The sequence below is a fragment of the Mastigoproctus giganteus genome, chromosome 6 (genome assembly GCF_048544385.1).
Source record: "Mastigoproctus giganteus isolate SK-2022 chromosome 6, ASM4854438v1, whole genome shotgun sequence".
NCBI lineage: Eukaryota > Metazoa > Arthropoda > Arachnida > Uropygi > Thelyphonidae > Mastigoproctus > Mastigoproctus giganteus.
Window position 1 is genome coordinate 190,721,028 of NC_143580.1, and position 15,134 is coordinate 190,736,161.

General features: G+C 38.0%; 1 protein-coding gene across 4 annotated transcripts in view; it reads left to right on the top strand.

The window, feature by feature from the left end:
- Positions 1-15,134, top strand: part of LOC150084832 (2-oxoadipate dehydrogenase complex component E1) — a 608,625-nt gene that overhangs the window by 394,891 nt on the left and 198,600 nt on the right. For all 4 annotated transcript variants that reach the window (XM_090376637.1, XM_090376633.1, XM_090376636.1 and 1 more), the window contains one exon: positions 14,406-14,526. In XM_090376637.1, coding sequence (XP_090232763.1) covers positions 14,406-14,526 — 121 coding nt within the window. The remainder of the gene's footprint in view (positions 1-14,405; positions 14,527-15,134) is intronic.

Below are 15,134 nucleotides of genomic sequence, written 5' to 3' on the forward strand. Positions count from 1 at the left end.
ATGCCATACTGCTCCAATTTGCACAGTAGTCTTCCATGTACAACAGAATCAAAAGCTTTCCTGAAATCCAAGTATATGATATCAAAATTATTTATTGCATCCAGTTCCTTTGTGATCACATCATAGTATCCAATCAAATTGGACAAACAAGACTTCCTATTAACAAACCCATACTGTGTCTGAACTATAACTGAAGTGTTGTCTAGATCAGTGGTCTCAAAAGTGGAGTGCATGCACCCCTAGGATTGCGCAAGATAATCTGCAATAAACCAATATTTATTAATTATGAAAACTTGAGCTTTTCGAAACGTAATTGAAAATAAAAATTATAAATAAATGTTTTTTTAATACTTCAATATGCAGCTTTATTTGATCATGCCATCAATCATCAATCATGCAGGTTCAAGTACATGCATTTTGTATTTGAACTTCAATTTAATTTTTTTGTATTTTTTTATTTGTGATCTTTTGAAATCATATATAATTTTATATATATATTGCCTTCCATGTAAATGATTTCTAAAAAAATATATATTAAACTTATATATTTAATTTTTTATTTCATGTTATGTGCTAGGTTCTTTTAAGTAAAATAAGGGTCTGTGACCAAAAAAAAAAAAAAAAAAAGGTTTTGAAACCACTGGTCTACATGATCCTGCAGTGCTTCTTTAACCAGTGCCTCCATTAATTTCCCTGGAACAGAAGTTAAACTTACAGGTTTGTAATTACTTGTGTTACCCTTTAATCCTCCTTTGTGAATTGGGATCACATTTGCACATCTCCGGTCCAAGGAAGCTCTTATAATTATAGCTAAGGATTTGCTTAATTCCTTTGCTGCCTCCCTTAATATAACTGGATGGATCCCATCCACCCCAGATGCCTTTTTTATGTTTATCTTCAACAATTTCTCCTCCCCTTTCCTCTTAGTTATTAAAAAATCATTTAACTCACTACCATAGTTTAATACATCTCTGGTATTCCTCTCCCTGAATAACTCCTCATGCATAAATGTAGATGCAAAATACTCATTCACTTTGTTAGCTACCTGAGCAGTATCAATCTGATTCATCCCCTTCCTTCTAGAGTTTACATAAGTAAAAAACTCTACTGTTTTTCTTTGCATCCCTTGCCAAAGATTTCTCGTAATCTACCTTTGCCTGCCTAACATCCTTTGTGACTTGATTACAGACCAGCTTATATCTATAGCCTTCTGTGTCATCTGTTAAATTATATGTATCCCATGCATTGTTCTTCTCTGCCACATGTCTCATTAGTTCATCTGACATCCATTTAGGCCTAAACCTTGAACAATATTTCTTAGTTGGTATGAAAAGCCTACTAGCTTCCAAGATTAATTCTTTGAATTATTCCCATTTAGAATTTGCTGTTGATAACATCGTTGGTCCCATTGTATAGACTTTAAAAACTTGTCTCAGATCTCCGTAGTCACATATACGAAAGCAAAAACCCTCCCCTTTGCCCCTGATGGTAGTTACCTCTTTGAATAAATCCCACATCAGCACACTGTGATCACTGCCACTTAGTGGTTCCTTTATCTCGAGATTCTTAATGCATGAAGCATCACTACTGATAATCAGATCAAGAGTATTACTCCATTTGGTTGCCTCCCGAACATGCTACTAGAGAAAACAATCATCCAATATATCCACAAAAGCCTTGCTAGTGTGCGGATGAGCAACCCACAATTTCCAGTCAATACCTGGGAAATTAAAATCCCCCATTATAGGACACTCTGAATTACTGGCCCACTCTATTTTTCTGTGCAGCTGTTCATTATACTCATCAGAGTCATTAGACCTAAAGCACACTCCTACTCTCAATTTTGCTTTCCCAGTGCTTACGTCACATCAAACTGACTCAACACCGCACTGTCCAGCGATGTCGACTGGATGCACTTTTTTAGACTTTGTGTGTTTATTAACTAATACCACAACCACTCCTCCCTTCCTATCCTGTCTATCCTCCCTGTACACATAGTACTCCCCAAATACCAATTCTGCATTCCTTACACCTGTGTGACACCACTTCTCTGATACCCCAACAGTATCTGCCTTTGACGTTTTGACGTACACCTCAAATCCATAAAATTTATTTACTACACTCTTAGCATTGATGTATATGCAAGTATACACGTACCTGTTCTTATTCTTAGCTACCTTAACACAGCCCATGTGTTTACTTGTTTTGCAGTGACTCCCAGCAGTCTTTGAAATCCTCTACACCTTGTTTTCCAGGATGCTGCTGCTGCTCATTCCAATCGAAGCAGTGCAAGAACCACTTTCACCTCTGCCTGTAGCTACTGTTAATCTATTAGTCCGTGTATCCCCCCCAAGCTAGCAGTTTTCCAACCCACCTAACACTGCCTTGATAGCATGAGCAAATATTCTTGCACCCTTTCTATTTAAATGTATCCCATCCCTGTAGAAGCAGTCTATCCTGTTAACAAGCACACACCAGGCCGAGAAAAATTCTACCCCATGAGCCTTGCACAATGTCTCCAAGACCAAATTGATTGACAAGATTCTCGTCATATACTCCCTTGTATCGTGTCTGGGCAGAATTGCAGACACCTTCAAATTCAACCCTAAGGCGCAGCTTTTTTTTCAACATTGATCTGTACTTGTTAAGTAATTCCATTGTTCTCTTATTTTTAATATCATTGGTGCCAATGTGTACAACAATATCATCTTTTGTGCCCTTAAAAGATATCTGCTCTACAGCGTTATCAACTTTTGCCCCTGGTCCAGTTCCACCTATCCTTTTTGCACAACATATTCCCCGTTTCCCAGATAATAGTATCTCTGAAAACAACTAGTTTCCATGGGACTGGTGCATTTTGCCTTGGGGATTGCTGCTGCATCGCCTGATGTTCAAGTACAGGTTCTGGCGTTGATGTGGGAAGCTGAGAGCTTGATGGGCCCCTTAATTTAAGTCCTTCGAGGGAATCTACCCTGTTCTTTAAGCTCTCATAAAACCCATAACAACGCTGAATTGGTGCATCATTTCCTCACACTCCTTACATCGAGCAAACACACGGAGACATTCCCCTTGGCAATATCACATCCTGTTCCTGATAGACCCACAAACATCAAACAAGCAGTACATTTCAAAAGGCTGTGATTCAGAGGACAACCATCCCCCCCCCCCCCATCCACAGCACTCCTACTCACTTGAGCATTTTGCTTTGATGCTCTGGTCAGAAGCATATTTTCGATTCAATTTTAGTACAATTAAAATATAAATTTAATACAATTAAAAATATTACACTAAACTTCTATCCCAATGCAGTAATAACACTACACACACACACACACACACACACACACACACACACACACACACACACACACACACACACACACACACAGGCAGTTCTCACTTTTCGAGTTCCCGAGTTTACGAGGTTTGTTTTTTTTTTTTTTTTTTTTCAAAGTATCAAAAAATCAAAAATATGAACATTAATTGAAAAAACTGAATGTTAAACATTCACAAATACCACATTCAAACCACGCGTGTAGCTATACAATACCGTGTACCCAGCTTTATGATATTAATCTGTTTCAGAGACACCATCCTATCATGAAAATATTGTAATGTGAACCCAATAATACATTGTTTTTTGGTAATTAATTCCACGACCTCGGAAGTTGAAATTTTCCCAATACAACTCTCTAAAAGGTCGTTTTTTTATAGTGCAAATTGTATTAGTTACCAATTCAAATCATTAAAATGCACTACACTTTCATTGTTATCATATGTTCTGTTATAAGAACCAATTTTGAATGCCTTTGTGACATTTTTCTAAAGCACATTTCTGGAGGTCACGACTTAAAACAAAAACAATTTGCACTTTCCGGTTTATTTGGCTTTTCTGTTACTGCAAGCAATTATAATCGGGTAATAAACGCGATGTTATTGCATTTGTGAAAATACTGATAGCTGGAATTGGGTGGTTTTTTGCTTTATGTTGAAATGTGTTTCCCTTTACTGAAATCTTCAATCGTATAAAAAAACAAATAAATTTTCAGAATCTTCTCTTCATTCCTTTTTTTTTAAGCTTCGTAAACTTGTTACCCCGCGCAAATCGTGTTAGTTGCAATTTGTACGTTCTGTTAAAAAATGCTTATGCATGCTATTGAAATTTATAAAAAAATAGAAGATTATCTTACAAAAAAACACCTCTTGAAGCATTTCTGAAGATGATTCCTTGTGCAACAAACCATTGTGTGCCGAGCCAATAATAGGTGATCTATGAGTGTGCATTTAATCGATAAAGAATAAACATTGTTTAAAATTTGTAAGTCATAAATAATTTCTTTATTATTATAATTTGATTGATTTTACAAGCTATGTTTTAATTTCTTTGGATAAATCAATCGTCATTTAAACATAAACTAATTAGCTAACTAATTTCATTGTTGAGAACGTAAACCCTATTTTTAACATTATGTCTATGGGATTTAATTCCCGCTTTACGAGCGTGCGCTAGGAATGAATTAACTCATAAAGTCGAGAACTACCTGTATATATTTCAGTATCAAGTTTTATCTGCTTCCGATCTGCTTCAGTATCAAGTTTTATCTGCTTTCGTGTCAAGTTTAAGTTATATGTACTAAGTTAAAACGTTATGTTTATAAAATCTAGGTATTTATAATAGATAATAAATTTAACTGTCTTTTTCCACCCACGTGTTTCGAACTCTCACGCCAGCTATCTATGCCAAATCACCAATTCTAAAAGCTCTACTAATATTATTGTCGTACGCTACGTGTACATGACAAGTTCAATAATTAAAACACGTAAGTAGTGCTATAATTTATAGTTTCTAATCCTCTGCTGACACTGATTATGCTGCTACAAGTTACGTAGAAACTTCCAGTATCTGCTATACTGATACGAAAAACATTGGTGGCATATTCGAATGCTACTGTCGATACAATGTCGACAGAATCGACTATAGTTTTTTATGCAATTACCAGGTGAGTAATGAATAAATGCACCAAATTAATCAGAAAATCACAAAAAATACTATAATAATAAATTTAAATCAAAAATTATACAAAAACAATAATTTCAAATCAATAAATAAAAAAGTCAACTTAGTAGCTTTGAACATGACCAGCTCCCACTAGCCTCAGGCTGCTGAATGGCTTTGAAAATTCATTTTCTTCATTCCCATATCAGTTGTTTTTTTCCTCAAAATGTGAGAGACATAAGTGATGTGCATGGGGGACACTTTCATCAGGATATATCCACAGAAAAGTGGTACCAGTGTCGCTTTTATACTACCATAATGACAAATTACTGCTACATTCTTAAGAGGGTAAACAAAATGGACTGTAAGAAAAACTAAAGTAGCAAACATTTCTAAGGAAATAGAATGTAATCAATATGTTTTCTTTTGATTAAGGTATTTTAAAGCAAATAAAACTCATTTTTAAGATGAGCATATGTATTCTATGATATTTGAAATTGGTTATTGATTAAGTTACTAAAATTTCAATATATCTTTCAGAGGAGACATGATAGAGACGTAATTTTCATATTTTTGGAATGAGTGGATTAATTTCCTTTAACCTCTACAATTTTTGCTTTGAGGTACAAAAAAAAAACTTCTTTTTTTTTGTTGTTTGGCCAGTGCTATTTCTGTGTTAAATATTATTAAATTAATCAGATGGTAAGTGATATCTCTCCATTTGTTATTGCCTTTTTTGAAGAAATCAGAAATTTTATTCTGTGGAAAGCACCAATTGTATTTTTATTTCATAGCAGCATTTTATATTTCTCTTTGGTCATAAAAAATATTTTTTGAATTCCTCATTATAATTAGCACATTTAATAAGGATATTAAGGAAACTTCTGCATTCGTGTAATTTAACTTTTTATTCTTTTTCTTTGCTTCCCACGTCACCTGCAGCCTTTTTTTCATTTGAAATGCTGTTGATATTACTTCTTCTGTCACCTATGATATCCAGTCTCATCTTCATCTTCTAGCCATGTTCTTACATCCCCAAATTAATATCTGTTTTGCCACCATTGTGCACAAGGCACCTCCGTAGCTGGGTGGGAAGGAGCAGCAGTGCGTAGCACACGCTTCTTGATTAGACTGGGGTTCGAACCCGTCACTACCAAATACAGAGGATGCGGAAAGGTCAGGGAATAACCACCGCATATCCCAGAGCAATATGGCCTTAGTTGCTAATGCTCCTAAAAACCAAATAACAAACACCATTGTGCAATACATTTTAGCACTCCTTCTTTTTGATTCCATCTGAATCAATGAAAACATCATCATCATCGTGGTTTAATAACTTTTTGCATGCACTTGCTGTTGTACTCTGCTATACTTCATTCCACCTTGTGGCCTAGTTGTGAATAGCACTTTTTATATTATAATTAATATTGACTACTTTCTTCTCTTTTGTCATACTATCTGAATCTTCAAAAAAATTGGGATTATGGTATTGGGAGGTAAGAAAAGGTACTTGATTTTTTCCATTATCTCCTGATAAAATTTCATTGGAAGGATGTGTAAGTGCATGTTCATAAAAAATTTTTGAACTGTATTGTTAAATTCTTGTTTAGAAAAAATCTCAGGGTCCAAGTTAGTGACATTTTACTGTATTGCAAAATCAATGACTTATAACAGCTAATTAGGAGCTAAAGCATGGAAAATAAAAAAAAAGTATGTAAATGAAGAAATGGCTAGTTGACAAAAGGCTAAGATCATATTTCCGTAATTTAGAGGAGTTTTTAAATAGCCAATGTGATGGTTTTTTTTTTTTTTTCCCCAAGATTAATTTATTTTTTTGCAGTATATGCAATAGACAAAAGGTTCCTCCCCACCAGATATGGATGTATATGGTTGATACAGACCCATAATCCTTTTATTGGTGTGTATTGCCCATAAAATATTTATCATTAATCATCATTTCTTTGAAGTCAGCATTTTGTCTCAATTCGTGTAGTTGCACTAACCTCTTGTGGCAATAGGTAGTAGAATGCCTACATATACACCTCCCCTTTAAAGTAAAATATATTACAGTGAGAACATTCTTCTGATAATGAAAATGCTCTTTGTGGCCAGGAGTGTACATATGATATTGAAATAACATAAACAAATTATGGAAATTTTTTATAAAATAAAAATAATAGTAAAATTTAAATTTAGAATGGCATTACAGACAATATTAACAAGTAATTTGTAATACACAATAAATAACAAGCAGACAGGATATATATATATGGAACTATCCACTCAGAAGAAAGAGAGTGATAACCAAGGGGAACTCAATATCAAGATTCAGTGCTCTCCGAGGGTGAAGGTGCCTCTGTAGCCAGGTGGGTGGGAGCAGCAGCAGTGCGTAGCACATGCTTCTTGATTAGACCGGGGTTTGAGCCCATGACCACCAAATACGGAGGATGTGGAAAGGTCAGGGAATGACCACTGCATATCCCCAGAGCAATATGGCCTTAGTTGCTAATGCTCCTAAAAACCAAAACAACAACCGAGGGCGAGTGGAACGCTTTTCCAGAGTTGACACCTGAAATTCTGTGAGCGTTTATAGAGCAGTTTTCAAGGCGGTTGAAGGTAAAGCTGCCTGTGGCTCAACAATCTGTATGTCTGCATGGTGGTTGAGACTGTCGATGATGTATCCTCATTGTGAGAAAAGTATGATCTGTCTGATGGATATCTCATAGTGAATTTCTATTCCTGCTTAGGGTGTCATGTGGGGGGCAGGTGCAGCTGGTGTGTGGCTGTTTATGATGAATGATTGATATTGATGGAAGTCAGTATGCCTGAGGATTTTGTAAGGGCAATTATTAGCATTAGTTTCTCAGACTTGTTCGACAATCAAACAGTCGTGGTGGGAATAGGCACAACTAGTGTGTGGTCATTTATTCATGAATGATCAAGTTGTGTGGAGGTCTGCAAGTCTGAGGACTTTCTTTAAGGGTACTTAGTTGGGGGGGGGGGGGTTTGTTTTTTGAGACCTGCATTGAACTAGTATGTGAAGGCAGGATTGTAGCTTTTAGAGATAAAATCTTTCATCTAACTTCAAAATATTTCTTAGTTTGTGTGATTTCTGTTTTACCTGTATTTGTAGTTTGACAGGTGGCTATTGGGAAATACAGTAACATGTATCTTAGACTTTTAACAAAATAATGTAGAATTTGAAGAAATTCTTGACACAAGCATCTATTTAAAATCCTTATTACAATAGAAATCATATTTGAAAAATTTCAAGTAATGGAGGCAGCTGCATGAACCACTGTTGTTTTTCCAAAAAAAAAAATTTTTAACACACATTATTGCCATTAATGCCACAACAAATTTTTCTAATAATGTGCGCTGATATTGTGGCAATAATGTGCATGTTACTATTACTGTGTTAGTGTAACATGTAAATTACATTGCAGAAAGTATCATAATAGATAACACACTCCACTCTAACACACTTTTTATGTTTTGAGATATCAGATAATTGCAGAAAAACTGGAGCACAAAATGTTAATCTTAGCCAAGTACATTGATTTATCCACTTCGTGCATGCCAAGGAAATGTTACAGCAACTGAATATTAAATCAATTTTTGGAATGTCAACATCCCACTTGGTATGTGTTTATCACCATCTGCCACAACCTTAAGGAAGGGGGTTCACTAAAGGGAAGAAGTGACTGTGGCCAGCCTTGTTTTATCCTGCAGTTAAAATTGGCACTCGCTGTACTAAATACTGTCTGTTGACCCTTCCATCATTACACATCAGATTGCAACAACAGGGGACTAAATCAGTCTTGTGTGACCAATGCTGTATGTGTCTAATATGTATTCTTTCCATATATAATGGATTCAGACACTTAAAACAGGAGATAGTAAACCTGGCTGGAGTTTTGTCATTGGATTCTTTAAAAAATGTTGACTACCTGGACATTCTTTTCAATGCTCTGTGGACTGATGTCAAGTTGTACTTAATGTGAACAAACATTTTGTATTTTTAGTTAGTAGAGAATCTGCAGATTGTCAAGCAGGCCTGATTCCTGGTGCAATTTGGTGTTAATGTGTGAAAGGCTGCCCAGTCAGACTGCTTGAGGATTCAACACTGAACAGTTGCCTTCACTTTTTATTTAGCAGCAGCTAAATACATGAGCTGAAATGGTGCTGTGGAAGTTTTAGGTCATGTAACTCAGTGGTGCTTTAAATCCAAAACTTCCTTGACTTTTTTGATATGAAAACATCTATGGCGGCACTGAAGTAAAATTAATTGGTAATGAAATTTTCTTACGAGAATGACGTCACTTCCTATTAGGTGGCTGTTATATTTTAAATGATGCAAATGATATACACATAAGTTAGTTATAAACCAGTTATACAAATATATTAACAAAAATCAGTAGCTTTCGGGACGCGTGTCCCTTTGTCAACTGACAAATTAAATACAAAATTAAATACAATACAACAAGCTGAGTGAGGCACGTTAATCATGCGTCATTGTTGTTGCGCGGACATGTGCTGCTTTCTACGCCACTGATCATCCACCAATAAAACGGTTGTCTCCAGGATGGGATGTAGACGTATGCCTTTCTGGCGATTTAATGCCTTTGGATTGTTTACTATGTTGAGTGACTCTAGCCATAGGCGGTGGCGAGAGTGCCGTGAGTGGTCTACTATTTAAAAGTCGCGTTTGGGATCAAGATCGTGGTTGGTGGCCCAAAAATGTTCCGCGACCACGGACTGGTCAGTTTCGGCAAGCCGGATTGCTCTTTCGTGTTCAGTGAGGCGATCCTAGAGACGCCTTGATGTTTCTCCTATGTAGCAACTGTTACAGTCTCTACAGGTGATGCGATATACCACTTTGCTGTGTAAGATGGGTGTGACAGGGGTCTTCACGCTGGAGACAAGTGAACGTAGGTTCCTGCAGGGTAATTGCACCATTTGATGTTGTAACTTCTAAGGACCTTCGAGATCCGTCTTGACACACCTGGATAATAGGGAATGTAGGCGGACAATATACCGACTTGGTTCGGTGGTCTTGGGTTGGATGTGAGTTCTTCTGCTTGTAATAGGCATTGCTTAGTACATGGGATGGATAACCACATTTGGTTAGGTCCGCCTTCACACGGGAGATCTTGTTACGCCTAATTGTGTCGGTGCTGGAATGGCTCCAAGCCCTGGAGAATAGGGTGCGGGCAGTGCTATTGAGATGGCTTGGTGCGTGGCCAGACCTGTAGTTAGTGAAATGACCGCACCACATGGGTTTGCGGTATACTGAGGTCTCTAGATGTGGGCCTACGCGATGCACCAGGATGTCTAGGAACGGGAGCGTACTGTTCACCTCTGATTCTATGGTAAACTTGATGAAATTAGATAGGGAGTTGAGGTATTCCAGCAGTGCAGTTTCAGAACCACGTGGTATTACGGTAAAAATATCATCAACGTATCTACACCATGTTGTAATAGGTGTATGTGGGTTCTGGTGTATCTGCTCCTCCAGATCTTCCAAGGCGATTTTAGCTACTATGGAACTGACAGGGGCACCCATAGCAGTGCCACTAGATACACCAGAACCCACCTACACCTATTACAACATGGTGTAGATATGTTGACGATATGTCTACATCCCATCCTGGAGACAACCGTTTTATTGCTGGATGATCAGTGGCGTAGAAAGCAGCACACGTCCGCGCAACAACAATGACACATGATTAACGTGCCTCACTCAGCTCGTTGTATTGTATTTAATTTTGTATTTAATTTGTCAGTTGACAAAGGGACACGCATCCCGAAAGCTACTGATTTTTGTTAATATATTTGTATAACTGGTTTATAACTAACTTACGTGTATATTAAACTATGGACCCCAGTACTCCAGGCCCATTCGTTACTATTCGATCCCTTTACAGCCATAATACTTACAACGATTGTGTGCAGTTACAAAAGTCCTTCCTTTCAATAGCCCGCAACAGGCAACATCTACGCTTTACACACAGATGCAAAAGCAATCGAATCATACCTAAAGGGTTCCGCTACAAAGCCCTGTTCCACAACTCTCACATGGATCGTGCCTGTTTTAACTTCAGTCTACGCACATTAAAATTGTGGATAACCCATCTCCACCGTGAAATCAAGAGCGCTGACTACAACAAGTCCAGACTGTTACAACATCTACAAGGTAAGGTCTCGCCTATCGTATTTACGAACCTTATACATACCATCTGCCATCGGGCTAATCAGATCTCTGATACCTACCGTTTACGCCAACAGCGCAAATTCATAAACTTAAGCATAGAAGCTAACTCCTTAAAGGCGAGCACACGTTCAAATGACACAACTTCCTTCGTCTTGAATCTAAGCAGCAAACAACTATCCAACGAGCAGCTGAATGTTTTATCCAACGGCATGAAATTCGCCGTTATACCATCCAAACCTCCATTCACACAGCTTGCTATGGGTATAGAAGCCAGTATTACCAACCTTCCCGAAGAAACCGCCGACGAGATCCGTTTCAGGACTGCCGCAATCCTCTGCAGCACTCGAAAAACTTACTCAAACCTTAACCATCATCAGCGTGCCGCCCTATCATCTATAAGAAAAGACAACTCCATCGTCGTACTTCCTGCAGATAAAGGGTGCCGGACTGTTGTGTTGGACTGATCAACCTACCGAGAGAAAGCCCTGACCCTACTACTAGACCCAAACGTATATGAACCTCTATCTGATCCACCCATTAAGGTCTTGAAATGTCTAGAGACACATGTCAATAAACTCGTCCACACATGGTTTAAAGATAAGAAGATCTCGACCACAACTCAGCGTCTTCTACGTGCTACTGGCTGCCAACTACCTCAATTCTATGGATTACCAAAGATCCACAAACCGGGTATTCCCCTCAGACCTATAGTGTCGTGCTGCAGTGCCCCAACGTATGAACTGTCCAAACATATCATGCGCCTCCTCTCACCTCTTATAGGTAATACATCGCACACCGTTAAAAAATAGCAGTGAATTCATCCACCTCATTAAGGACCTTTCAATCCCTGACAACTGTCATGGCATCATTTGATGTGGTTTCTTTATTCACTTCAATTCCCGTCCAACAGGCCGTGCACTGCGTGCCAGAAGGCTCCTCGAGAACGACTTAAGCCTCCAATCCAGGACATCACTATCCACTGATAACATCTGTACCGCCCTCAACCTGCTTATCAAGCAGCATCTTCACTTTTGAGGATTCACTCTACCAGCAGGTACATGGCACTGCTATGGGTGCCCCTGTCAGTTCCGTAGTAGCTAACATCGCCATGGAAGATCTGGAGGAGCAGATACACCAGAACCCACCTACACCTATTACAACATGGTGTAGATACGTTGATGATATTTTTACTGTAATACCACGTGGTTCTGAAACTGCACTGCTGGAATACCTCAACTCCCTATCTAATTTCATCAAGTTTACCATAGAATCAGAGGTGAACGGTACGCTCCCGTTCCTGGACGTCCTGGTGCATCGCGTAGGCCCACATCTAGAGACCTCAGTATACCGCAAACCCATGTGGTGCGGTCATTTCACTAACTACAGGTCCGGCCACGCACCAAGCCATCTCAATAGCACTGCCCGCACCCTATTCTCCAGGGCTTGGAGCCATTCCAGCACCGACACAATTAGGCGTAACGAGATCTCCCATGTGAAGGCGGACCTAACCAAATGTGGTTATCCATCCCATGTACTAAGCAGATGCCTATTACAAGCAGAAGAACTCACATCCAACCCAAGACCACCGAACCAAGTCGGTATATCGTCCGCCTACATTCCCTATTATCCAGGCGTGTCAGGACGGATCTCGAAGGTCCTTAGAAGTTACAACATCAAATGTGTGCAATTACCCTGCAGGAACCTACGTTCACTTGTCTCCAGAGTGAAGACCCCTGTCACACCTGTCTTACGCAGCAATGTGGTATATCGCATCACCTGTAGAGACTGTAACAGTTGCTATATAGAAGAAACATCAAGGTGTCTCTAGGATCGCCTCACGGAACATGACAGAGCAATCCGGCTTGCCGAAACTGACCGGTCCGCGGTTGCGGAACATTTTTGGGCCACCAACCACGATCTTGATCCCAAATGCGACTTTGAAATAGTAGACCACTCACGGCACTCTCGCCACCGCCTATGGCTAGAGTCACTCAACATAGTAAACAATCCAAAGGCATTAAATCGCCAGAAAGGCATTCGTCTACATCCCATCCTGGAGACAACCGTTTTATTGGTGGATGATCAGTGGCGTAGAAAGCAGCACACGTCCGCGCAACAACGACGCATGATTAACGTGCCTCACTCAGCTCGTATTGTATTTAATTTGTCAGTTGACAAAGGGACACGCGTCCCGAAAGCTACTGATTTTTGTTAATATATTTGTATAACTGGTTTATAACTAACTTACGTGTATATTAAACTATGGACCCCAGTACTCCAGGCCCATTCGTTACGATGCAAATGATGTCACTTCCTAAATGGCTTCTAAAACCTTTTAAAAATTTAAGCGGTTTTGAGTCAAGAACACAATAAAACAATCGAACAAACAACAATCACTTCTTGCAGTAGTGTTTGGTTATGACGTCTGGTTATGACTTTTGGTATAACTATTGAATTCTAAAAATGCCAAATCTAATGTCAGTTAACTACCTATACGAGTATTTTGAAGATGGCTAAAACTCCAGCTGAGCAAAATCAAGAGGATTATGCAAGAATAAAAGCTTCAAAGGCACTGAAGAAGCCTCCCAAGTCAACAAAAGAACGAGTTCAAAAATATAGAGAACAAAAAAAAAAAAAAAAAAAAATGCAGAGTTTAATAAAATCTGCTTCTCAAGATTTTGAGAAGCAGATTTTATTAAACTCTGAAAAATACATTTGGAGCCCATTACTCTTATCGAATGAACATTAGTGACAGCATTGACGTCATTTAGGAAGTGACATAATTGACGTCATTTCTGTTTCACATTTTTATCAAAGATGTTTTAACATAAAATATCTTTTGTGCATACAAGGGCACACACACACGGGCTTTTTTTTTTTTGTTAGTATCTTCATGTGAGAAATCCTTTCAAAATATTGACCTGTATTTTGCAATAGTAATCTGTTTAAAAGAATGACATAGAGACTTAGGAATAGAATAGGCCATTGAAGGGTGGAGAGGGTGAGGCCAGTACACAATAATTGGACAGCATATCTTTTAATCCACCTCCTCATTGCATAAACATGATTCAGCTTTTACAGAGATATGTAATCTTCCTAAATAATTTATGAACAGTTTGTTTTATTTATTTACCTAGTTTATTTTATTTCATTTCATTTCATCCTAAACTGTCGTTATTTTTTTCTCCTTACAAGGCCCTTCATCCTAATCTTAATAAAGTATTAGTTACTGAAAGGCTGAAGAAGTTAGAAAAAGGTATAGAGCTAGACTGGGCTACTGTTGAAGCTTTAGCTGTTGGTTCTCTTTTGTATCAAGGTTTGTATTTAAAGTTATTTATTGTTTAATGCCTACATGGCTGAGACATTGTGATATCCTTGAAAATGAATTCAAGTTCTGACATACACTGAAATATTCAAAAGTTTTTTTTTCTTTATTTGTTTAGAGGAAAGGATCATAATACACAAAAATTATAGTTTAATTATCTCTTGACAGCTTAGGATACCAGGATTAGATTTTTATTTTTTTTCTAAGAAAAAGCCAATTATATATCATAAATTTTGGAATTATATTAAAAATAAGATGAAATGTATAAGAGCCAGTCAGAAATACTCCCAAATTTTTATTCCATGCAATTTACAAGAAATACATGCGAAAATTACACTGTATACAGCCATAATATTACCAAAGACAGCTAGATTATAATTTGTGGGAAGTACACATGAAGGAAGGTTGTTCCAGTGAACAAAAGTAGAAGAGATAAATGAGGATGGGGAAACGTTAGTCCTGCGAATTTGGAATGGGACAGCTAGTGGATTTTGATTCGTATTCAGACTGGTTTGGAAGAGCGTGGTGGAATTAGAGATGCTATTTCAGAAGGATAGTGCCTGCGGAAGTGTTAATAGAAAAGGCATGCAGCAAACACT